The 24,089-nt window shown below is 49.9% G+C and overlaps 9 protein-coding genes across 9 annotated transcripts; 3 read left to right on the plus strand and 6 right to left on the minus strand.

The window, feature by feature from the left end:
• Nucleotides 1-380: 380 nt before the first annotated feature.
• ALT_9244 (MET18/MMS19 family protein) lies at nucleotides 381-3,900 on the minus strand (the record flags this gene model as incomplete). The annotated part of the gene is made up of 6 exons (XM_033559844.2): nucleotides 381-2,789; nucleotides 2,852-3,040; nucleotides 3,092-3,231; nucleotides 3,285-3,382; nucleotides 3,487-3,760; nucleotides 3,819-3,900. The coding sequence occupies 6 exons, from the start codon at nucleotides 3,898-3,900 to the stop codon at nucleotides 381-383; spliced, it is 3,192 nt and encodes a 1,063-aa protein (XP_033415735.2).
• Nucleotides 3,901-4,169: 269 nt separating this feature from the next.
• Nucleotides 4,170-4,927, plus strand: ALT_9245 (FAS1 domain-containing protein; the record flags this gene model as incomplete). The annotated part of the gene is made up of 2 exons (XM_033559845.2): nucleotides 4,170-4,781; nucleotides 4,835-4,927. 2 exons carry the CDS (start codon nucleotides 4,170-4,172, stop codon nucleotides 4,925-4,927), a joined length of 705 nt encoding a protein of 234 aa, XP_033415736.2.
• Nucleotides 4,928-5,252: 325 nt separating this feature from the next.
• On the minus strand, nucleotides 5,253-6,325 carry ALT_9246 (ER membrane complex subunit EMC3; the record flags this gene model as incomplete). The annotated part of the gene is made up of 5 exons (XM_033559846.2): nucleotides 5,253-5,446; nucleotides 5,540-5,701; nucleotides 5,760-6,126; nucleotides 6,185-6,218; nucleotides 6,276-6,325. The coding sequence occupies 5 exons, from the start codon at nucleotides 6,323-6,325 to the stop codon at nucleotides 5,253-5,255; spliced, it is 807 nt and encodes a 268-aa protein (XP_033415737.2).
• A 315-nt stretch (nucleotides 6,326-6,640) lies between these two features.
• ALT_9247 (signal peptidase complex subunit 2) lies at nucleotides 6,641-7,424 on the plus strand (the record flags this gene model as incomplete). Its single annotated transcript, XM_033559847.2, has 3 exons — nucleotides 6,641-6,686; nucleotides 6,793-7,091; nucleotides 7,152-7,424. The coding sequence occupies 3 exons, from the start codon at nucleotides 6,641-6,643 to the stop codon at nucleotides 7,422-7,424; spliced, it is 618 nt and encodes a 205-aa protein (XP_033415738.2).
• A 432-nt stretch (nucleotides 7,425-7,856) lies between these two features.
• ALT_9248 (methylenetetrahydrofolate dehydrogenase (NAD(+))) lies at nucleotides 7,857-9,136 on the minus strand (the record flags this gene model as incomplete). Its single annotated transcript, XM_033559848.2, has 4 exons — nucleotides 7,857-7,940; nucleotides 7,998-8,087; nucleotides 8,149-8,779; nucleotides 8,928-9,136. 4 exons carry the CDS (start codon nucleotides 9,134-9,136, stop codon nucleotides 7,857-7,859), a joined length of 1,014 nt encoding a protein of 337 aa, XP_033415739.1.
• Nucleotides 9,137-10,070: 934 nt separating this feature from the next.
• Nucleotides 10,071-12,163, minus strand: ALT_9249 (F1F0 ATP synthase subunit alpha; the record flags this gene model as incomplete). The annotated part of the gene is made up of 5 exons (XM_089600572.1): nucleotides 10,071-11,321; nucleotides 11,382-11,502; nucleotides 11,560-11,616; nucleotides 11,746-11,915; nucleotides 11,993-12,163. 5 exons carry the CDS (start codon nucleotides 12,161-12,163, stop codon nucleotides 10,071-10,073), a joined length of 1,770 nt encoding a protein of 589 aa, XP_089455069.1.
• An 852-nt stretch (nucleotides 12,164-13,015) lies between these two features.
• ALT_9250 (2-hydroxy-palmitic acid dioxygenase MPO1) lies at nucleotides 13,016-13,752 on the minus strand (the record flags this gene model as incomplete). Its single annotated transcript, XM_033559850.2, has 4 exons — nucleotides 13,016-13,468; nucleotides 13,525-13,584; nucleotides 13,642-13,665; nucleotides 13,720-13,752. The coding sequence occupies 4 exons, from the start codon at nucleotides 13,750-13,752 to the stop codon at nucleotides 13,016-13,018; spliced, it is 570 nt and encodes a 189-aa protein (XP_033415741.2).
• An 864-nt stretch (nucleotides 13,753-14,616) lies between these two features.
• ALT_9251 (uncharacterized protein) lies at nucleotides 14,617-18,372 on the plus strand (the record flags this gene model as incomplete). The annotated part of the gene is made up of 5 exons (XM_089600573.1): nucleotides 14,617-14,865; nucleotides 14,923-15,003; nucleotides 15,060-15,229; nucleotides 16,816-17,098; nucleotides 17,167-18,372. The coding sequence occupies 5 exons, from the start codon at nucleotides 14,617-14,619 to the stop codon at nucleotides 18,370-18,372; spliced, it is 1,989 nt and encodes a 662-aa protein (XP_089455070.1).
• A 537-nt stretch (nucleotides 18,373-18,909) lies between these two features.
• ALT_9252 (putative RNA interference and gene silencing protein (Qde2)) lies at nucleotides 18,910-22,540 on the minus strand (the record flags this gene model as incomplete). Its single annotated transcript, XM_033559853.2, has 5 exons — nucleotides 18,910-20,391; nucleotides 20,451-20,695; nucleotides 20,757-21,848; nucleotides 21,955-22,254; nucleotides 22,528-22,540. 5 exons carry the CDS (start codon nucleotides 22,538-22,540, stop codon nucleotides 18,910-18,912), a joined length of 3,132 nt encoding a protein of 1,043 aa, XP_033415744.2.
• Between the last annotated feature and the right edge of the window lie 1,549 nt (nucleotides 22,541-24,089).

The raw sequence follows: 24,089 nt of genomic DNA on the forward strand, positions 1-24,089 counted from the left end.
GATAGCGATAATTGAAAATGAGGCCGCTGGGAATGAGGAAGACCATTGACAAGAGACCTAGAGAAGGGACAACTGACTATAATCAGAAAACGAAACAACAGTATGGGAGAAAAAGGAAAAGGAAACGATCCGCAGATAGGCGCTTAGCAGTCTTCTTCTATCTAAACACAACATGATGCAATCCCTTTTAGAACAAGTTCAGCGTCCTCCTTCAGATCAAGGTCTATAGTCCTTTCGACCGAGCCGATGTAACTCATAGAATGTTCGATTGTTGCGAATCCAACGGTCTATATTTTTATGAGATGAATCTACAACCAAATAATCACATAAAACAGCACTGTCATGCTGACGACGGGCATCAGAACGAGCGTCACAATCCCTCAGTCCTCTTCATCAGGAGCATCGTCGACGTTTCGAAGCCAGGCGCCCCGAGCATCAACTGCAGCTTTCCGTACATCCCGTTTTGGATCATCTAGAATCATACGCAGAGAACGCACCACTTGGTTCTTCACCGGTAGAAGCGGGGACAGTTTACCGGCTTTCGCAACAGCTGGGGCGTCTGTCTTAGGGGTTTGAGCCAACAAGTTCAGACATCTGAGTGCTTCAACCCGTAGTCGCGGTCCGTTTACAGTGCCGGCACCGACAGCTTGTTGGTCCAACCTAGTAGGCACGGGATTGTATGCAGCTGTCTTCAGAAGCCGGGTGACCAAGCTTTGGACATGGCCGCATTCCTCGATTACGCCGACGCCATTTTCGCGGATGATTACGGCGAGAGTCTCAAGCGTTGCAGCTCGGACAGCCTGTGAGTCTGCAGTCTGCAGATCCAAGCTCTGCAGGAGAAGAGGAAGCAGTGTCGGGAGCTCCGGCATTACCAATGAAGGCGAGATGGTAGAGAGTATTCCAGATAAGGCAGTGAGATGTGCTGGCTTTATGTGTGCGGGCGTAGACGAGTCATCGCCTGCGACGTTGACCTCGCGAATGCGGTTTGAGATGAGGGGGATCAATGTCGTGAAGACACGTTGTTTCGCTAAAAGTCTGATGTTTGCACCGTTGTCAGCTGAAAGAACGTCATCGTCCTTAAGGAGGATGGCGAAGCCGCGAGCAGCAGTGGTACTTGTCATCTCATCGGGTGACGAAAGTAGTGACAAAAGAGAGGTCAGTATTTCCGTGGTCGTTGGCGTAAGGCGGAGGATGAGAGCCTTCGAGAGCCAAAATATCGTCTTGATTGTTCCAGAAGGTACCTTTTTCTCCTCAGCACCAGCAGAGAACAGGTTGCTCAATATCTCCGTAGCGATGCTAAGGTCGGATTTTGGAAGGAATTTGTTGACAAGCAAGGCAGAATGACGAAGAAAGGCGAGATGGGTTGGTGGCTCGCTCTCTGTCAAGGATCGAGTCACAAGGTCCGAAAGGAGAGGTGACAAGTCGCGGCCGGTATACGGGAGGTGTGCGCAGGCTGCTGGTAGCCCTGCAAGAAGATACGTTGAGATAATCATCGTGCGCTGTTGATCCTCATTTGCTGCTTGCGAGAATGGCACCGGTGTAAATGTACTCGAGCTAGCAAACAGAGTGTAGACGTTCTGCGCAACTTCATCTTGTTTTTGCTTCGATAGACACCTGACAATGACATTGCAAAGTCTTCCAAGAATATCAATGACAACTGCGTCATTCAAGATCCGATTCGTAGACCTTCCTGTGGCCGCGTCTGCAACGCCACGGCAGAGGCCTATTACGATCTTGTCATAGTAGAGTTCCAGGTTTGGATCTTTATCCAGATTCCTCTGCTTCATCACATATAGAATGGTCATGAGAATTGCGCGAGGATATGCTATAGATCCAGCGCGTTCCTTTTGAAGCAATATGGTCAGTTTGCTGAGTAGACGTCGGACTAATGTCTCGAAAATGTCCCTTTCAACACTGATTTGCGCGAGGTTCTCAAGCGTCGTTATATACTCCGTGTTTGGCCCTTCGTCAGAGTCAGGCAGCGTTGCAACAAAGGCAGGAAATGTTATATCCATGATCAATCGTGGCTTGTGCTTCGATATTTCAGCCAAAGCTGCGATGGCTTTCTTCTTTAAGTCGTCCCGGCCAGCAGATTCCTCTTTTAACAGAATTTCATCCAAGTATTGCACAAACAAGCCAATCTCGTTGTCTTGGAAGTAATCTCTCAGGATGGACAGACGCAGAAACCCTTCAAGAGCGGTGACTCGGAAGGAGACTTCCTCCTTCGCTGCTCCCATCAATGCTTGACCAAAGACATCCGAGAACTGATCTTTAAATTCGACCAGAGTGTTTTCAGCGGCTGGTTCAGGCTCATGCGAGTCCCATTTCCCAAAAACTTTGATGGCTGAATCAAAGAGACCCCCAAGGGTTTCCAGTAGCGCTCTCTGTTTGGCAAGCCCATCAGCCTCCTGATAAACCGTCAACAGCGGCGGGACAACAGTCTGCACAATCACTGTGAACGATGCTATAGAAGCACATGATGTTGAGTTCAGAATCTGTTGCGCAGGCTTGGCCTGCTTTTGCTGGGGTTCTCGCAGTTGCTCATTGCATTCTTTCGTGATTGGCCGTAGAAACTGTGCGAGCGGTGACTGTTCGGATATTGCTGCAATGCCCTCGGATAACCGTTTAGCAACGCTGTTCAGAGCCTGAAGGGAAAGCTCTGAGAGGAATTCCTCTTGTGCATTAAGGATCTCAAATTTCAATACGTCCCATATTTGGATGGAATATTTAGTCACAGTATCCGGGTCATACGATCTGATGCACGCAATTAATGCGTTAAGAGCATCTTTCTAGGGGCTTCTTAGTCCGATCCTAGATAGAAAGGGCTCATTAGGGTCGTGAAAAAGCATACCTTGACATTTGGTGACGTGGAATCCAGTTTATCAAGAAGGGCGGGAATAGCGTAGGGAGCGAAAAGACTACTTGAGGAAATACAGTCCTGTAGACGGTCCTTCAGGTCTTGCGCCGTAATCCCGTATGGATCGTTTGGAGGAGGTCTGAAGGTAATCGGAAAGTAATTATAAACGGCTTCAAAAAGAGTCTTCGGACGTTAGCTGTCAAACTGGGAAATTGAAGAGAGGAAACGGCATACCTCGGCGTGGTTTGAGATATCCCATTCAATCATGACCACCTTCAAGATGGAAAAGACAAGCATAAGATTCCGAGGATCTTTCTCTCCAGTCATGAGATCAACGATTCCGACGAGAGATATATCTCCCATCTTGTGAAGGGCTAGTATAACTCAGTATGGGCAATCATTGAAGTTCAAGTGGTGCAATGCGTACCGGCCCGATGATTCGACATCAACTCATTCAACAATTGGTATACCTGAAACCTTTGCGATTGAGATCGAGACTGTAAGTCCTGTAGGCGCTCGAAGATACTAGAGAATAGTCAGTTGCTTCTGCGACTAAACCACTGCATTGATAATGGTTTAAAGGCCGGGCGATGCATGGTCTATAGGTCAAGGCTCCGCGAAGCACTTACGCCTGTGCTACTTCCTCAGCTAACGCATCGTTAAAGCGATCCAATTTCTGCAGTGTATCCAGTCCAGCGACAGCCCCTCCATCTTCAATGCGGTCACAGAAGAACGTTGTGAGGACTTGGATCTGTTGTCTTGATAGATACTTCGGAGGAAGTGCTCTGATCACAGCAGTGAGGTACGAGACAGCTTTGCCTCGCAATATACGATCTTCATCGTTGATATACTCTCCGAGTGACTGTACAACTTCAATAAGTGTCGTCCTTTTGTGCTCCACATCTAAGAGCAGCCCATTAGTATCCAGGTATATTGATTTGGGGCCGCGGGGAAGCAATACCCTGAGCAACCCGCTCAGCAATCTGCTTAGCCTCTGCTTTATCGTGGTCTACAACCAACATAAACGTCTGCAGAGCCGACATTGTGTCAATGGATTGGCACCCGCAACTAGAATGAGGGGCAGACAATTCCCCTCCTCCGCAATCGGGACATGACGCTTTTTGTGGTTGACACCGAACGACTGCCCTTATCGATAGTCGTCACGTGCGTTAAGCTGTGCATCACGTGTTGGCCCCTTCCAGAAAAGGAAGAGTGGCATTGGTTGCGTCATGGGCCACAGCCTTGGACTCGCAGGCATGCTATGTCTTATCTATCGTGCTACGTCTAAACCGAGACACTCTTTCTCGTCAAGATGCGGCGGACACCCTTAGTGTTATCTGTCATTGCATTTTGCTTCATCGCCTCAGTAATTGCAAATCTGAGTCTGCCTCCGAGGTTCAGCCTGCGCAAGCGTCTCCCACGTTCACTTGTAGACATCCTTCACTTACGGCACGAACAAGGCCTGCAGGACGATACTGAACTAAGAAATTGGCTTTCCAAACAACAGCCGGTAATGAACAAGTTGTTCTCTTCCTCGTCGAGAGAGGACGACAGTGAGAAGCCTGTCGTCTCTGATGTTCTTCCCAAGAACCGTGCCATCAATATATTTGCTTCTCTCACCCGGCAGTTTGAGCCTATTGAATCACGCCTTAACGATCCATCCAAAAATATCACTGTCCTAGCTCCTCGCAATAGTGCTATTCAAAGCTTGCCTCGCAAGCCCTGGGAGAACCCAGAAGACTACGAGAAGTTTGGTGGGGTGAGCGCCTATGAAGGACAGGAAGGTGAAGATAGAGCGAAGCAGAATTTACAGCGTTTCGTGGAGGCTCATATAATTCCAACAAGTCCATGGAGGGAGGGTGAAGAGATGGAGACGCTTGGAGGGGAGAAACTGAAGTGGAACAAAAATGGTGATAGGATATATGTGTGTATTTCTTCACTCATCAGCTATCGCGCATCTCTACTGACGCTACTTAGATCCAACCGGGTAATGTTGAGGTTGACAATATCGCCGAGACAGTGACAAATGGTGAGCTTTGGATTTTGAACGGTGTCATCAACTACCGTTGAAATCCTCTGTTTGCGAAGTACTGCAACATTCGAGCTAATACCACACGAAACCCTCGATGTATCCGGACGGATGGATGAATTATGCATGAACGACTTCCTTTATATACTATAATTTACGTTCACATCTTTGTTGTGCACAAAAGGCTTGCCATGTCCAACAGTCCGTTGAAGTATTCAACTTCTCATTTGCCTGTTACGAAGAATAGCCAGAAAATTAGATAGCAAACACATCATTTGGAGAAATCAAAAAACACTCCGTTTGACTCTCTTCTATACGAATATAAAACAGTGTAAGGGAAAACTGTTTCCGCGCACCCAACATCAATCAGCGAATCTCCTTTGAGGCATAGTTATGTAGGACTCTCTCCTCGATACCGTCCAGAATACTAAAGAACTCCGTGACTTCCAAGTTCTCCGCTTCACTCTGGTACAGTTTGTCTGGATCCTGGCCAGGTTGGAATGGGTTGACTCCTGCGCCCGGGTTCATAGTAGCCATCTGTTGAGCCATGTGATTGGCAGCTGCATCATCAAGAGAGTCAGCATGTGTTCATTTGAGGGAGAGTAACGGGAAGTCTGGTAAAGTTGAAAAGGCAAGATGGGGACGTCACTCACCGTTATCGCTGCCAAGGATGAAGCCAAAGACTGACTGAAGGCCGAACAGATTTAAGAAGTACCAAGAAAGACTAGACACCCATCTGACATCCAGGTCACGGGTCATGACACCAGATTGGAGCATTGATTTGAATCGGATCGTGAGCGGGAAGGGCAGTTTCACTGTGCCGACTCTGTTAGCGTACAGGCGAGCTTGACTCCGTTGCAAACGGTAACATACGAATAACAAATCCAGAAAAGAATGCGTTGATCCAGCTCATAATCAAGGTCTGTGGGATCATCATCATCATATTTCCTTTCATCATTCCCATCATGGCCTCCATGCCCGCAGGATCGGTCATTGGATTCGCAGGTGGCTGACCGCGGCTGGAAGGGTCTTTAAGGAAGGCACCGCTTTTGTATGCAGAGATCAGGTAGTTCTTTCGCATGTCGAAGCCTTCCCGCGATAGCACTGCGGGAGCATTGTTACGCAGGTTGACTCCTCGCAGAAGCGAAAGACGCTCTTTAGATTCGGCAAGTGTCGCCGGAGGTTTCGGGGGGGTGTTCATCAGAACCGTCGCATAATGGCGAAGAATACCTGTCAATATCTTCACAGAGCATCAGTATCAGCCAGCATCACAAGACTATATGGTCCACGAGACTTACCATGACAATGGTGATGGGGAACAGGATCCAATAGCTTTGATAATGTATGTCAGTCCGTCGTCCACGACACGTCAACGAGGATACCACTCACAACAGAGCCGGATCCCGTAGGATGGTCTGCTCAACCCCTTGTAAAGCCATTGTGACCCAGACCTCTAGAGCAGACGTTTGGCCACCGGTTCAATGAGAATTGAGGTTGGAAAGAAAGTCGCCAGTGATGATGCGGGTGTCCCCGCGAGCTCAGACAAAGCGGGTTTACTAGCGTTGGCTGGCATGCCGCTTTAGCTCAGCTCTCCGCGAAAGGGCCAGCTCGCCGCAACTCCTCGCTGCCAGATAAACATCACTGCTTGAGTTGGCGCGCCACATCTAAATTATAAAGTACCCGGACTGTCCTGTGGCTTCTAGCGGTGCTCTATCTTATTTAAAATTGATTTTAGTCGAAATCTATAGCTCACAATGGCAACCTCCTCGGCGCCGAAGGTGCCTGTTTATTCTGTCAATGGTTAGCCCTCTATACTCCAGACAGCTACATCGAGCTCTATTTTGGTTCCTCATACAGGATATGGTATGCAAAACTCTTGATAACCGTCACTAACAGCCTAATTTAGATCTGAAATCCACCACAGATGATGCCCTTGTCCCGTACCTGTGTACCCTTCCTCAACCGTATACCTTCAAACAAGACCACTCTAAATCCAATGTCCGATTCCTTCTTGGCTACAGCGCAGTTGCCATCGCTTCATTTACTTTCTACGCTGATCGCAAACTTGGTTGGGAAGCAACTACCTCCCCGTGGGTTATAGCAGCAGTGTGTTCATACTTCATCCTGAACGCGGGCCTCACATACTGGATATGGGCTGTTGAAGCTGGCGAGGTTTTTCTCGGCAAGCGAAAGTCGGGTGAAACGGTATAGTCTACAGCGTCCTTTTCTGTAATCACAAGCCAAGCTCACTGTTTCTCCAACTAGATTTCAATTCGGTCTTCTGTGAAGAAAAACTCCCCTCTCTACAAGCTCCGCGTACAGTACACGTCGCCCTCCAACAAGATTCTCCAAGAAAAGGAGATCGAAGCCCCATTTATGAACTGGTTTTCCGCGGACGGAACTTTCCACCCCGAACCACTGCGACGCTGGCTTTCTACCGAGATTGAGGTGCTACGACTTGCGGCTAAGGAAACAGAGAGGAAAACTGGCGGGGTTGGAAGCGTTGTAGGTGTGCAGGATACCAATAACAAGAAGTAAATGGCATGGCTTTCTTTCTTGAGAACGTGTCTCGGACTCAATGAATTTGAACTGTTTCTAGCTGGGATCGCCGACAATATCAAATGCCATCCGGCTCGAACTGAATAACTGCCTTGCGCACGAAATATTCTATGGCGTCTTTTTGCACACTATCCCAGTCCATACTCTTGAGTACTTTCTATGCAGCAAATCCCTCGCACAAGGAGACACTTTATAAGAGCAAGTCACTTCCATATGTTTCAGAGGCTTGACACGAAGACCTTTTCATAGAACAGGCTCATATCACGGGTCATATACACGAGAAAACAACCATTGTTGAGTCTCTTTTGGGGAACAGATTGATACAGAACACAAGAAAGGAAATCTATGATTGTCATGTGGCTTTGTTAGTTGTCGTCTCCCGTTGCATGCCGCATTTGTTGAATAATGTAATTACGAAGCGGCCTCCAGAGTTCCAGGACGCTCGGTGGCTTCAGCCGGTTTAACGTCGTCCAATCTCCGGTTTTGAATCAATCTCTGTAACGCATTGTCAGCCCAATTATCCATAAATACGCTTCGCCAGATGTCACTCACCAAGAGGTTCCGGAGCAGAACCACGATAGTCACCTTGCCGATCGAAGGAACGAAGATGGATGCCTTCTCTTTTACTTCTGGGCCGAAGTTCTGTGCGGCACATTAACTTGCCTGAATCCCAGTTGGCATTTAGACAATATCGAAAGCTTACCTTCTCGCTAGAAAAGTTGACACAGACGGCGCCTTCTCTGAGGAGGCTTGTGTCGAACTTATATGATTCACTGGGAACACCCGTGATGACAACATCGCACAGAGGGGCTACATCCTTGATTGTCTTTCCTTCCAGGTCCACGACTTCGTGCCTGCGCTTTTTGAGACCCTCACGAGTGAACTTCTGGACACCGGTGATGTCCACGCTGTAGACACAAGCTCCGTCATTCGCCAACAGAGCCGCAAGTGGCCGGCCAACAACTTCTGAGCGATTCACAACGCAGATAGTGTGTCCAAACAGCCGGTTTCCGTACGGTAGGATCGTATTGTAGATGTTGAGGTACTCGAGGATCTTGATGATGGCCAGGGGGGTGCAAGGAAGAAGGCACTTCTGCCGCTTGGTTTCAGGGTCAAGGAAACGGATATTCTGGTACATGTTGAAGATGTAACGATGGCTGAGACCTTCTACATCCTTGGATACGTCGACGATCTGCTGAAGATACTGGTCTTGGCGATTATTGAAGATGGGGTAGTATACGATGATGCCGTCAACGTCTGAGTCGGCATTGGCAGCCAGAATAGCATCTTCGATATCGTCGCGGGACACTTGGCGCAAAGAGTAACGGAATCCACTGTATCAAGGAACTTCTACGTTAGCTACGATAAGGTGACTCAGAACGATGCTATGCCATGCTCCGAGATCGCAATTGACGGTGTCGGAACACAAGAGACAGAACGGCGCAATTGACGCATAAAATGCAGGAATGGATAGACGCTCACTTTTCTTGACATGTCTTCTCAGTCCACTGGGCATACATCAATGCCGCAGGATCATCGTTGGCCAGAAATCCGACAAGATGAGGCGGCTTCTCCAAGGTCTTAACACCTTCCTGGACCTCCGCAACGAGGCTATTTGCAACGTTCTTAGAAAGCACGACCTTGCAAGCTGGATGCACTGGTGGATGCACAGAGTCTGCGTGAGTAGCCATATGCGCGGTTACTGTGATATAATCTGGAGATAGGCGAGAACTAGTCGGTATTCTGCGGAGATCAAACTACGGAGGAGGGGCATTGACAAATTTTGGGGACGGAAAAGATTGCTCGCTTATCGATAAAGCAGACGCCGCATTCGGCCCACGGCCAGAGGGAACAGGAGACCAGCCCCATTGAAGATATAGCTGTGGGCCAAAAGAAAATAATATATTCCTTGTATCGCTGAGGTTCAAAATGAGAAACAGTTATCAATATCATTCGTTCGTCCAAGTGGCTTACCTCGCCTTTGTGAATCAGCAACATATGCTCCGCAAATCATACATAGTTCCATTCAGTCAGCGTCGGGTATAACTCGACAGAATTGTAAGTAGTCCGAGATCCCGATAAACCCATTTCTGTCAATAGGCACCTATGGTAGTTATGTGCTCTTACGGCTGCTTGTGGTTGGTCGATCTGCATGTGGCTCAAATGTGAAAACTCAAAGAGAGCTTGCCTGATTCACGCGGATACAGGATTTAGGTAGAAACAAAGGAAATCATATTTCTGGCTGCATAATGGTAAACGAAGAAGCTGCGCTATGAGAGATTAATTGGACGGTACCTTCTTTTATGAAGGATAGGCTGACAATCCAATCATCCCCTCATGTCCCACTCCCTTGTCGCCCAAAAAGATCTAAACGTACAGGATATTAATCGTATCTTTTTGATTTTTGTCTCCGCACCGTCATCCTAGAGTTTCATCGCTACAGGAAAGGCGAGAGTGCAATGACCGAGCCGAGAATACACTTGCTCTGGGGCGAACCCGTTTCGGAAGCTTTGAAAACAAGAGAAAAACAGTGGAATCAAATTGTACAAGCTATCTTGTCTATACACATAGCGTCAGGAAAAAACAGTACACGGTGGATCAATCACCCAATTGCCTTTTGCTCACCTATGCGTTGAAAGACTTGTTGAAGTTCTCAATGACTTCACGGAGCTGAGCCTCGAGTTCCTTGCTGACCTGGCCCTCCTTGTCGATGGTCTCAAGGAGCTCGGGCTGGTTGCTCTTGACGCTGGCAAGGAAGTCAGACTCCCAAGTGAGGATCCTGTTGACGGGGATACCGTCGAGGTAACCGTTGACACCGGCGAAGATGAGAGGAACCATTTCTGAGACAGCCATGGGAGAGTACTGCTTCTGCTTGAGGAGCTCGGTCAGACGCTCACCACGAGCGAGGGTCTGCTTGGTGGAGGCATCGAGATCGGAACCGAACTGAGCGAAAGCAGCGACTTCACGGTACTGAGCCAAGAACAGCTTCAGGGAACCAGCGACCTGCTTCATGGCCTTGACCTGGGCAGCGGAACCGACACGGGACACGGAAAGACCGACGTTAATGGCGGGACGGATACCCTTGTAGAAGAGTTCGGCTTCCAGGAAAATCTGGCCGTCGGTGATGGAAATAACGTTGGTGGGAATGTAGGCGGAGACATCACCACCCTGGGTCTCGATGACGGGCAGAGCAGTAAGGGAACCACCACCGTGCTTATCGTTCATCTTGGCAGCACGCTCGAGCAGACGGGAGTGCAGGTAGAAAACGTCACCGGGGTAGGCCTCACGACCAGGGGGACGACGGAGCAGCAGAGACATTTGACGGTAAGCGACGGCCTGCTTGGAAAGATCGTCGTAGACGATGACAGCGTGGCGGCCGTTGTCACGGAACCACTCACCCATGGCACAGCCAGTGAAGGGAGCGAGGTACTGCAGAGGAGCGGCCTCGGAAGCAGTGGCAGCAACGACAATGGAGTACTTCATGGCGTCGTTCTCCTCAAGGGTCTTGACGAGCTGAGCGACAGTGGAACGCTTCTGACCGACGGCAACATAGATACAGTACAGCTTCTTGCTCTCGTCGGAAGAGTTGTTCCATCTCTTCTGGTTAAGCATGGCATCGAGAGCAACAGCGGTCTTACCAGTCTGACGGTCACCAATGATCAACTCACGCTGACCACGGCCGATGGGGACCATGGAGTCGACACACTTCAGACCAGTCTGGACGGGCTGGTTGACGGAACGACGGGGCAGGATACCAGGGGCCTTGAGCTGAGCACGGCTCTTGGCCTTGGTGTTGATGGGGCCCTTGCCATCAATGGGGTTACCAAGGGCGTCAACGACACGGCCAAGGAGTTCGGGACCGACAGGAACGTCGACCTGTGCGCGTTGTAAGTATATCGTAAGGGTAATGCCACGATACCAGGAAACTTAACGTACAATCTCTCCAGTACGCTTGACGGTCTCACCCTCCTTGACGAGACGGTCGGAACCGAAAAGCACAACACCGACCTGGCCGGCTTCCAAGTTCATGCACATACCCTTGACACCAGAGGCGAACCTGATCATTTGTCAGTTGTCTGAGGTACGCAACACTTCATCAAAAGTTGATACATACTCGACCAGCTCCTCAGCCTGGACATTGGTCATACCATGGACACGAGCGATACCGTCACTATAAGGCCAAAGCAGATCAGTCAACTGTCACAATTGAACAGACAGCGGAATATCTGTTGTATTCGATGATTTCGATGAAAATGCGGCGGGGTGCGAATTTTTCAGCCAGCATTAATCTAGCACATACCCGACGGAAAGGACACGTCCAGTCTCAGCAAGGCCAGCCTCTTCCTGAACACCACGAATTCTCTGCTCAAGGATGGAGGAAACCTCTGTGGGCGAAGCCTTGGCCTCAGCAGCGTAGGAACGGACCTGCTTGGAGGCACCGGCGAGGGGGCCGGGAACAGCCGCGCGAACCTGTCGAGACGCAAAATTTGTCAACGCCAGCACAATCCAACCACAATGCGTGAAACCAATTTAAAAAGTATGTCGACGTATGGTGAAGCGATTCGAGCACCGATTGAGATATTTTCTCGAGATGGAAACGACCATATTGATGCGATGAGGTCGACCTGAGCAGGGATGAGACTCACCGAGGCGATTCTGCCAGTGGCAGTGGCAGCCGCAACGGTGCGGCTAGACTGCCGCAAAGCGTTCCTGAACATTGTGATGGAGGTTCAGAGGTGTGGGAGAGTGGTTTCTCTGAAGGAGAGATATAATTGGGGAGAAGGTGGCAGAGGAGAAAGGATTGTGGATGGATAGAAGGAGAGCTTTGTCGTCCGGGTTGGGAGGATTCTCAGGACTGCCACTAAGCCTAGTTTGCCGAGCCTCACCAACGGGCTCCGAAGCCGCCCTAGTGCGTTCACGGGACACCAACCCCCAGAGAAATACAGGTCAATGATGTCGTTTTCCCACGGCACTCTCGCTCCATAAATTATTCTACACTACAATCTTGCTTTTTCTTATGTCTCTATATTGTACTTTAAAAAAAAGCCTATCTTATAAAGCTCCGTATTGTTGATGAAATTGGCAATCCCTCTAACTTGGCCATCGGGACAGCTGGCAATTCCATTTTTCGTTTTCTCGGATCTGCGGATATTAGGGGCTTAGTCATCCACGTCTTTTCGTCACAGCAACCAAACACAAGGGCACTACCAACGGTAACATCTAATCTACGAAGTAACTACACCAAAAAAAGCTTGTTGTGCTTTTCAAGAGAGTACTCTTGTATGATACTCTCCATGTCGCCCATGCAAAAGGTCAAACTGCTTACATCGGGTAAACACATGTATCATCCGCTACCATAACGGATACAACATGAGCTGTACATAGAGTCGGGTTGAGTAATATGCAGTCGCAAATGATTCCGAGTTGTCTTACCATTGTGACGTACCCGAGCTCTGATACAAAGAAGGATAAGGCAACCACAGCTACGGCCATAAGCCACTTACCATGTCCACACTGATACAGTCAAGCCATGGTCACCAGTCAGGTCAAAAGCAAGCTATACCAGCACACTATTTCGCGGCGTCACCCTTCTTGTTCCGGAAGGCAGCAATTTCCTTCTTCACGCTCTCCTCATATCTAGCTCTCAGCTCAGGACGATATCCGAGGAAGAACAGAATCTCCAACCAGACGAAGAGAGGAGCAAGAAGCAAGGCTTGAACGAGATTGTCGAGTAATGCTGGAGCTCTTCCCTCGAAGATGCCGTGGCCGACGAACTGCAGCAACCACGAGACAACGTGAATTCCAGCGGCCCAGTAATTGACAGGTATGCCGTAGGTGCTCAGCAGATAGTTGGCGTAAGCTGCACCAGCGATCAGGAGCGGAGCGATCAGTCCCCCGGCCACAGGTTCTAGGAGGATGTAAAAAGTGGCATATATAAAGGCTGCGATCGTGCCGAGGTTGGCTGGAAGATATTCAAAGCTTAGAGCTTCAGGAAGGTTGAACAGGGCCGGCGAATTCGAAGCCTGAGGTTCCGCGTGTCAGTGCTGTCGAGGTCAGCGTTTGGAATTAATGAACGTACCAAAGCTATACCTGTGAACAAGAGTATCGGTACACAGGTGATGTGAATGGCCACATTCACCTAAGAACGAATAAGCTTAAACGTCGATTGCGGGGATGGAGAGTGTTGCGAGCCTACCGGGTTATTGTGATAGGCACCATACTGTAGGTAGATATAAGCACTAGTTCATCAATCATGGAAGCTGAAGAGACTCACAAAAAGGAGTTGCTTCTCGAGGTTCAACGCCATTTTACTTTGGGTTGTGTTCTTCTCTGAGCCTGTCAGACGACTTTATTGAACCAAAGGCGATAGCATGGAGAGACTTGTCTGCCAGCTTCAAAGCGACGGGGATGCTACGATCAGGCCAGCTACGTGGTGGAGAAATAAGCCATTTTAAGTAATGTCCTAAGTATGCCATCTTAGGCAATTTATGGTGGGACGTCAGGTGGGAGGGGGGTAATGCCGAGGATGCAACCTAGGTAATTGGGTTGTATCCGATTTGTTTACTACAGAAACTATGAGAGTACTTAAGTAAGATAACTGTACTGTACTGTAATATGGCATTCTTCTTGTTACCTTATTCTCAGGTATTGTACAGATCATCCAGGTCAGGTGACTTCGTCCAGCTCTAATGTTGATCAGGCAGTCACTTCAAACGATTGCTTTTTGACGAATCTTCATAACCCAGAGCATCTGTGTCTGGCGTTGCCCATCAGAAAATTGACGATACTTGATACAAGTCTGTTCTTGATGTCTCGTTTCTATACCCTCTATTAGCGTCTTTTTGGGCCCTCCTGCCAAAGCAAAATTGCATGTCGCTGCCTCTTACCATGAGCGACTGATCTCACTATCGTTAACTGCCGCTTCCCAAGACATTCACGCCTCTCTCTCTTGACCACCCACAGTCGCTACGATTCCTTGAGTTCTCCTTGCGCCCGATAATACCGCTGCCTGCTCAACATCGCCAGTAACGAGACCTGGGACGTTGGTCGAAGCGCGAACGTTCATACCACTACATAAACGCTCAATCGGAGATTTGTATCGTATAGGGCTGAGAAAGGAGTGTTCTCGTTGGAATAATTACCTTGTGCGACTTGAAAAGAGACTTGCGCCATGTTTTTTTTAAAGGAAGAGACCAAGGTGATATCACTGCACCCGTCGTACTTCGGGCCGAATATGCGGGAGTATTTGATCAATAGGCTTAACGAGGAAGAGGAAGGCCGGTGTACTGGTGATCATTTCGTCATTTGCGTCATGGACATGGTAGATATTGGAGAGGGTCGGGTCCTTCCAGGAAGCGGGCAAGCCGAATACACAATCAAATATCGTGCGATCATCTGGAAGCCGTTCAGGGGGGAGACGGTATGCTGGCACGAACATATATGCAAATGTCCTCTTAATTCTGACTCTGAATATCAGGTCGATGCAATCGTTACTTCCGTCAAGCCTACTGGTATTTTCACCTTGGCCGGTCCGCTATCCGTTTTCATTGCGCGAAAAGTATGTCGCCTATACTTGATTTCAGGATGAAATGTCGATGCTAACCAGTTGGCAAGAACATTCCTTCGGATATTAAGTGGGAGCCGAATACAGTACCTCCTCAGTACACGGATCATGCCGACCAGGTCATCGAAAAGGGGACCAGCTTACGGCTCAAAATCCTCGGTGTCAAGCCGGACGTAGCTGCTATCAATGCCATTGGGACGATTAAAGAGGATTATCTTGGGTGAGTGCATTATCTGCGTGGCCTAATCATAAGAGCATCGTCACTAATCTGTTCACTTGCTTTAGACCATTATAAAGACACCTCGAGGAGCCCCAAAACTCGTCTTTCCCACTTGACAAACACTTGCGATAATATCAACACCCACATCACAATATTCACCATGAGACATTCTATGATTTTGGGTACATGGGCGATTGGAATTAGGGATCAATCGTCTCAGGTATCATGCTTGTGAAGTGGACAATATGATGCCTCAAACATCACCGCAGCCTGAGTACTCTTCTCCACTGGAGGAGCGGTTGCGTTCAACTTATACTTTTAAAGAAAGGATCCGAAAAAGCACCCGTATGGTCTTCGTTTTGAAGGCTGCATGCTAGCGTATGACGAGAACGTCGGAGCCTTTGGACTATTGAGTACACATCTGGAGATCTGCTTCCGAAATGAGAGCTTCGAAGTATATCTCAACCCCTGTACTCAGTTGGGATAATAACTAACCGGGAATGGAAGATCGTGGCTCCTATTGACCATGGTAAATACCCTTTGTCCATTGACATATGAGCGTTAGAGCCTAATATACAACCATTTGAGTCGCAATCCTATCCAGCCTTAGGTGCAGGGCCTCCAATGCTCTCCATATCTCCGAGCACAGCTGAGTACTTAGCCATAAAACACCAACCAGGAGAGACGGAAGGCCCCCGTAGTTGCCCCGAGAGACGACGCTTCAGTAGTGTGGCTTTGTAGCCGAAGTGGTGAAACACTGGTGCGGTCCTTCTTGGAAGATGGAGCCGTGCGCGAGAACTATTCAACCTTCTGCTTGGCCGCCAAACACACCGTTTGATTGTCCAGATGCTGATGGAACCCCGGTCTCGTCAGATTCATCATTCCAGACTGGCAAGTCAGCGTACCTAGGCTACCCAGAGGTACTCCATAATAATAACGGAACATTGGAGAGTATGAGCCATCCCGTTATTTTTATTGTGATTGTCCTGTGAAAGATGCCTCCCGGGCCATGATTTCCCTGTGTAGTTTTGCTCCTCTTAGTTTTATTATTCACTTCTCAGGCCGACAGCTAATAATAAAGCGGCTTGCTACGGGCGCGTCGCATTTCCAGTCCATCAAATACTACTTGTCTGCCATTAATGTTTTTGTTCGATTGTAATTGTTGTCCTTTCACTATCTAGTCTACATAATTCTTGAGAGACACAGTTTCCTTGGTCATTAGTGTTTGACTGGCATATTCCGTTGGTGGTTCTCTGCCACATTCTCAAATACCAGAGTTCATTCCCTTCTACATAACTCCAAGGTAAAACGACTTCTCCGTCTCCTGGGTTTCTATTATTGTTGTTAAATGTGCAAGTGAACCATTGATTGACAGACTCTGGAAAGGCTCGAGCAAAACTGTGGTTCGTGTCCTCCATCATAAACAGTTCCGCGTCCTGCCCACTGTTGCGAACGACCGCGATCCAATCATCTCTGGACGACCTCTTCCATACTTTTACTCATCAATTCGTTTCGATCCTCCACGCTCGTTGAATTTTGAATCTTATCCAGAATCAAATTATGTCTCTTAAGGACCTGTACCAAAGGTTCCTTGCGAATCCGAAGTCCGTTCCCTTGGCCGCCAATGCCTCCCTGATCTATATCACCACGGCTACCCAATTCGACGGTGCCGATGCGGTCGTCAGCCATTTAACGAAGCAAGAGACCGTCGTGAAGAAGAAAGCCGCAGATATCATTGGCGCAATCGAAGGTTCAGATTCTCTATGCTTGGATGTAGAGGTTACGTTGGAGTTTGTGTCTGGAGGCGGGGCCTATCTCCCCTCTCTTGACGATAACTTCCTGGCCGATCGAGTCGCAGCTTTCCCCACGGTATGTTCTTAATTCCCGACGCTCCTTGCATTGTCCACTCAGCTAAACCTCCTGGTGTGCTTCGATAGGTCCACATCGTGCGCTTCGATTCGGAGAACCAAATTCAGAATGTCAGAATATACTGGGACCAAGCCTCACTTTTGAAACAGGTCGACGTTATCGGCGCTCGCGGACGGGGCTGGCCCATTCGTGATGCAAAGGACCAGACACGTCTGATCAAAGCTGCCGTCGCTTCTGTCCCCGCAAGTGAGGGTCCTGCACCGTCTCAGCCCCCCACAAAGGAAAACAGTGAAGAATTCCGCTCGAAGTCCGCCTCTCCTTCGAAGAGACGTATCAAGGATCCCTACGCGGCAGAGTCTCTGGAGGAACTCTTGTCGCCTGGAAAGGATCGCACTCAGCCGGTGCGTGCTCCTCGTGCTCCTGCATCCGCAAAGCCCCCACCACGCGATTACAGCGAACTCTTTGTCGGCGAAGACGAAAACGATGCGCCGGAGCCTACGCCGTCTAAGTCCCGGGCCATTGCTCCCAAAGCGGGCGCAGGCAAGAACTATCGCGCTTCTCGTATCTTCGAGGATGATGAAGCAGAGGCTAAGCAGCAAATCGCCTACAAGACAAACCCGAAACGGTTTGATCATTTTGAGCTCGGCGCCGATAACAGCGAACGCGAAGTGAAGTCGAAACCCGGTCGCCCCATGTCGCGCCATGTCCCTCACTGGGATTTCGAGGATTTTGCAACACCAGAGAAGCCTAAACGCCAGCCCCGTCCTCAGGAGGCACGACACTTTGGATGGAGCGATGACGAGGTTCAGCCAACTCCTCCCGTGAAACCTTTCGTAGTGCAACCCAGACGCGACGCGGAAACGCATTTCGACCTCATGGATAATGACGACGAGCAGCACAAGTCACGCATTATTAGCTCTTTCCAGAACAAGGGTCTTAATCTCTACAAAACCCACATGTACAATGAAGAAGAGTCTCCTGGAAAGAATGCGGCGGAGAAGGCACCACTTGGTGTCGTCCCAAACGGCGGCAATCGGAAGAAGGACTTTGAGACTCACTGGAGCATGACCGGGTCCTCTCCCGCGGATGGAAAGGTCAGTCACGAGAACCAGAAGCCAATGGGGACAGATCGCCTGAAGGCCGTCAAGATGATGGAGTCTTCCTGGGAAGCATACGATGAGTCTCCGCAGCCCAGTAAAACTGCACCTCCGCCTCAGCGTCGTGCGCTGCGCCACGTCAATGAGAAGCACTGGGGCTTCGGCGATGAGGAATAAAATACTCATATGATTTGGGAAGCCGGACTTCTCAGCGCGGCTTGTTCTATCAGCTCGAACCCGAGCGCACGTGCGACTATTGTCGAGGTCCAGTAACAGAAGTGATACCATGTCTCCATGAATGACCAATATGAGTCCGCAACATCGATTAACGGGTGATGCCTGCACGGATCCATGATTATATTCCATTCTCAAGCTGTTCGTTCCGTTTCTCTGTCTGTGTACTCTGCTTCCATTCTTCTCGGGCATTTTCTACTGTCCTTTTTCTTTTATTTCTTTACAGATTCTTCAATGTATTAAGCTAGTGCAGGTATCAGGATTGTGTATGAATTGCTACCCTGAATATAGAATAGTACCAAAGAGTGAACCCAAACGTGGTAACTAGCAGATAAACCAAGACTCGCAGTCTGATTCGCTTCGAAATAACTAACTGGAAGACAATTTGGCGCGTAACGAACAACAGTGCGGACTTGGACGAGTCCATTCGCTCCCTGAAACCTGACAATGGAGCAGGCAACAGATAACCACATCAACGCATCAGATGTAGAACATTGTATCACGCACGTTCTCATGGATCTGAACATCACTACCCTTCACAAGCCCACCACGTCCGCTCCCCCCAATCTCACTTGCAGACGGGGTAGCCGCCGGCGTCGGATCAAAGACCCTGCTCAGGTAGCAGCGGGCTCGAGTGCAGACCAGGTCGGCGTAGTACGCAGGCGGACAGATACTCACAGCCTTGGTGGCACGGCCGAACAGGTAGCACAGGCGATGGGTGAGATCCTCGAGGATATCCGCGGCGTTCTGGAAGGGGGCGACGGGTTTCTGGCGAGCGAAGACCTCGTCCCAGACGGTGAAGTAGTGGGCGGGGCGGGCGGTGCCCTTGATGGCGGTGTGAGCCTGGAGGTAGAAGTCCCAGTTACGGGCCTCTGTGACGCCGCGGTCGACGACAGTGCCGTTCTTAGGGTTGGCGGAGCGGTCGGCGTCCTCGTCGCGGGTGGGGTAGAAGCGTGTATGGTGGCGTTTGCCGACGATGACGATGGAGATGCGAGGGAGGTTCTTCTTGGTGTCTGCGGGTGGGTAGGTCTCTGCGCAGGCTTTCTTCAGCAAAGGCAGTTCTTGCTCGATGACGACGTCGTATTGGCCTTCGGAGACGCCGTCGCGGTAGACGATGATGTTCTCTGGGAGGGCGTTCTTGTTGGCGCGCGCCCAGCGCTGCAGCCGGGCCTTGAGCATCTCGTCGAGGTCGGAGACCATTTCCTGGCGGGAGGTCTGGATGCGGATGTCGGCGGGCCATTGGCTTAGGGACGCATCGACAGAGGCGACCATGCCGGCGACGCTGGGGGCTTCGGCGGAGGAGCCAGGGGACGGGTGGGTGACGTCGATGCCGACCAGCATTGTTTTGCCCTCGGCGACGAGGCCCAGTTCCCTCGCTCTGAGGGTTTGGTTGGCTCCGCCGAGCTTCAGGTTGAACTTGAGGCCAACGTTGGCGTAGTACTGGTCGTTGGCGCCTCTCAGCTTCTCGGCGAGGACGTTGATATTGCGCACGCCGCGGCGGACGTCACAGATCTGCTTGATGCAGTTGTAAGCCTCTGCGTCACTGTTGTAGAGAATTGTGAGGATGAGAGTGGGATTATGGCGACCCATTAGCGCGCCCACTGCTCTGTCAATCTCTCCTTCGTGGTCATTTCCAGTCAACCTGATCATCATTCCAGGCTTGGGAGCGGCGGCAGCGACACCAATCTCGTTCAGCTTGGCCGTGAAGGCCTGAAGAGAAGTGTTCAGTTGACCCGGGTTCTCAAAGTGAGGCCTGCCCCTTTCGCTGTCAATATAGAGCCAAGTCCAAGAAGGCAGCTTTGTAGGTGTGGAGAACTTGATTGCCTTCATGTTCCAGCTGCCACCCATGGTATCGATGTGTCTCTGGTTCGACTTGGCGTCTTTGTAGTATACCTGCGGCGCAGAGAGAACGCGGCCGGCCACAGTGATGAGCTGGAGATCTGGTTGCATACCAAAATTGACCTATTATGATTAATCAGTCAACATGACCTATCTGTGACACTGATTAAGAGGAAGCTTACAAGGGTGGGGTTAAGGGGATTTTTGAGGCCGAGGACGGCGGTGCCCTGGGAGACAATCGAAGTTGCGTTTGAAGCAGGACCCCGGACGGCGAAGCTCAGCATATTGCGCGTTTGCATTGGAGTAAGTTTGGATTTTGCGGGCTGTCCAGGTTCTACCAGACAGACTTCAACAGGCAGGTAGGACGGGTTGTCCCTGGTGCCAACATTGACCACCGGCATGTTGGGATCCAGAGTCTTGTTGTACTCTGCCAGTCTAATTAGTCTTGTTCCTCTTCAATATCTGTTCTTCAGACTAGGGAAATTTACCTTGCAAGAAGAAATCCGAGACGCTGATGTACCGACCGGCTGGCGCTGGGCCAGCTTTCGCAGGCTTCTTGCCTTTCTTGCCCTTGGAGTCCCCAGGCTCGCTCTTCTGTCCAGGCGCATCGAGGAAGAACTGAACGTCTTTTGGGCCGGCCCCATGTCTTGCGACTTTGGGGGGATGAGGAAGCGACGCGCCATCAGCCCGAGTTGCGAGTCCGGCAACGGTCTTGATTCTTGGTACCACTTGTCCCTTTTTATTCTTCCTAACGATATGGGTTGCTTGAATGCGCAGCTTCTTCAGGAAAGCCTCCAGTTTGTAAATATCTCGACTGTTACCACGTTGGTACTCGTTGATCACATTTGCCAACGGCCCTTCCTGATAACAGGCGGCGTATTTGACCTGGACATTGATCAAGATACGAGCAGTTGCGGCGCGAACGCTCACGAAAAAGCCTCGCAAGACTTCAAGGCCTGCGCCGAGGTCGTATCTCTCTGCTGCATCTGGATGGATTGCAAAGTGCTTATTTGCACCGACGGATGCAACGGCCCTGTCCGTCTTCGGATGATGGCCCACGACGATGTTCAACGCCTGAATGATCTCCGCCTTGGACTCGAACATGGCGGAGGCATTCGCCGAAGTCAAATAGTCAAGGAGATCGCCAGGGTTCAGTCTACCGGTGAACTGGCAGTTGACACGGTAGACCCTAGGCCGCTCGGGGTAGTCATCTTCGTGCTCGTCACGGTAACGGACGTCGTACTGCCCTTGACTGGGAAGCTCAACCCTAGAGACAAGGGTGGACTTGTAATCCGTGGCAATACTGCTCTGGTATTGCAAGAAATGCTCGTCCAGTAAGAGCCGGATGATTTGACGGGCTTTCTTTCCAGTAGGCTTAGTTCTAGCTGACTCGGCGACGATATCGACATTGTAACGGAACAATTCCTTTCCCGCAGACTTCAACTCGAAGTAATTCGCGTAGAGTGTCACTGGAGAGCCCTGAGTTCCATAACCTGGACGCTCTGGGTAACGAGCCTGGCCGACAGTTTTCTGTCGCTTTGCTACCAGAGCCTTGGCTATGGCGGCCTCAGTCTGCTGAACTTTTGGGCTAGGAGCAACAACCCGGTCACCCTGGCTAAAACAAGGGAAAAGAATTAACAAATGCACTGTTGGAGAGAAAAAGAGAGTATATTGGTAGCCACATACGAGAATATCCTGGGCCCTTGGTCGCCGCGACCACCTCTAAAGCCCCCGCCTCTACCCCCTCTACCTCCAGAGTCCCCTCTGCCGCTGCCTCTGAATTCGCCTCTTCCGCGACCTCTAGATGCATCTCCACGACCTCTTGAGTCTCCTCGATAAGAACCGCCTCTTGACTCGCTTGGACGGAATGGAAGCTCCATGGCCCCTCCTCGGCCGCCTCCACGTCCACCGGCGCCGCGGTCTCCACCGCGCCCCCGTCCGCGGTCGCCTCCTCTACCCCGTCCAGGGTGGGAATCCCCAGCGCCTCTGGAGGACATGGTAGAATCGAACCTGAAGGGGAACTAGTGATGATCTTCACCAGTTGTATGTAAGAAAATAAAATTGATGAGAAAGAATGGTCTAAGAAAGATTGGGTTAAGCGCTGGGGATATTTTAGAGCTCTCTCCAGCTCCCCCACTTGGCCAGCGCTTTATATATTGCACGTCAGGCGGTTACTACGGCGATATGCAACCAGCGAGAAAGAGACTGAGTTGGCAAAGGGATTGCACATTGCCTATGGCAATTCAGACCAATCGAAACGCGGAGGGTGCATCACGAAATGTAGGAAGGTGGCTAATGACAGACAGGTCTTTGTTGGCTGGACCATTACCTTGCCTTGTACCTTAGGAGATATATCGACAGTACACAAAACAGACTGAGAAATTGTCTTGCTTCAAATAGGTACAATGTCTGAAGATTACGCCGGTGTTCGCGTAATAAGATAGAATCCATCTACTGAACAGGTGGAAAGAATGCACAGAATGACGTCCGTTTCCCCAGCTGTTCCGGACACCACTGAACAGAGCATCAAGGTATGATGTCGCTCTTTGATACATCTGTGCCTTGACAAGATAAGTAGGTATGCAGTACCCTGCAGAGATTTCTGGATAGAAAGAGACATGGATCCCTCGATACATCTGCTAAAGTTCTCGAAAGTACTACTATCTACACCATAACTAGGTTTTGTAAGACTGCAGAGGATCTTTCCTGCTGTTGGCCACTGAGACCACCAACAACCTAACAAGCCTTTCTTGGACAGATACTCCCTACTTCAAAGGTTAATTGGTAGCTAGATGCTGACTGGATCACTAGCAAGTGGGAACGGCAGAATACAGGCGTTGCGGCTGTGCTATGTTGTTAGTTAACTAGTTCGTTGGTGGCTTTTTCGATGACTCAATTCCAATATGAAGCTAGAGAGGTACCTTGGGACATATCTACCTAGCGTTAGCCGATCGACAAATTAGATTCCTTCCTTCTCCTTTTCAGAACAAAGAAACTGGCGGAAAAGGATGCAAATGGCCTAGTCTGGTCTAGTCTACCTTGATCCTGGATGGTCTCTGCCATAATCCGTACACTTTTGCTGCGAAGTCTTGACTTGGGCCCCCGTAACTCAGTAGCTGCCTGGAGCCCTGTATCTAGTCTGTTTCAAGCCTGACCTGCTTGTATTGCACATGCTGAAGACCATGATCAATATTCGGTTAAGCTCACTGGACACAGTACCAATTCTGACAGTATGTATGCCTTCTTCCTCGTAAAGTTAGGTGATAATAAAGATCATTTGTTATTATCAGGCATGAAGTACTCTGTAGAAGCCTCCCTTAAGGTAGTAAGAACCGCGTCTAGGCCTCAGGCAGCAAGACGTGGTGATAACGGAGATAAATGCGCAGGTAATCTTGATCCTCATCATTGGCACTCTACCACAGTTGACGGTCCTTTTATTATTCCTTCCTCGCCCATAGCCTTAATTTCTAGTTCTCGAGAACTGGCGCATCTTGTTGAATGAATGTCCATCTCTTCCGCGGGTCGCCATTATCGCAGAAGAATGAAGGATTGGTCCGTCGCCCCCCTGTTTCGACGACATCACTCCATAGTTCTCGACCGCTTGCGCCCGTCCGTCCATCCATCCACACTATCGTTTCCCTGCCTTCGGTCGCCTTCTACGATTCTTATTATTAACGCACACTAAGTTAGGCACTTGATATCTGTGATGTTTGCGCATGCTTTCAACAGCAGGAAAGCAGTATCGCATAAATCACCAACGACCTCGACTTGAGGAAACGCCGCCGCAACTTATCAACCCCACTAAAGCTAAGCAATTCAGG

This window comes from Aspergillus lentulus, assembly GCF_001445615.1.
Source record: "Aspergillus lentulus DNA, contig: Alt17, strain: IFM 54703, whole genome shotgun sequence".
Classification (NCBI taxonomy): Eukaryota; Fungi; Ascomycota; class Eurotiomycetes; order Eurotiales; family Aspergillaceae; genus Aspergillus; species Aspergillus lentulus.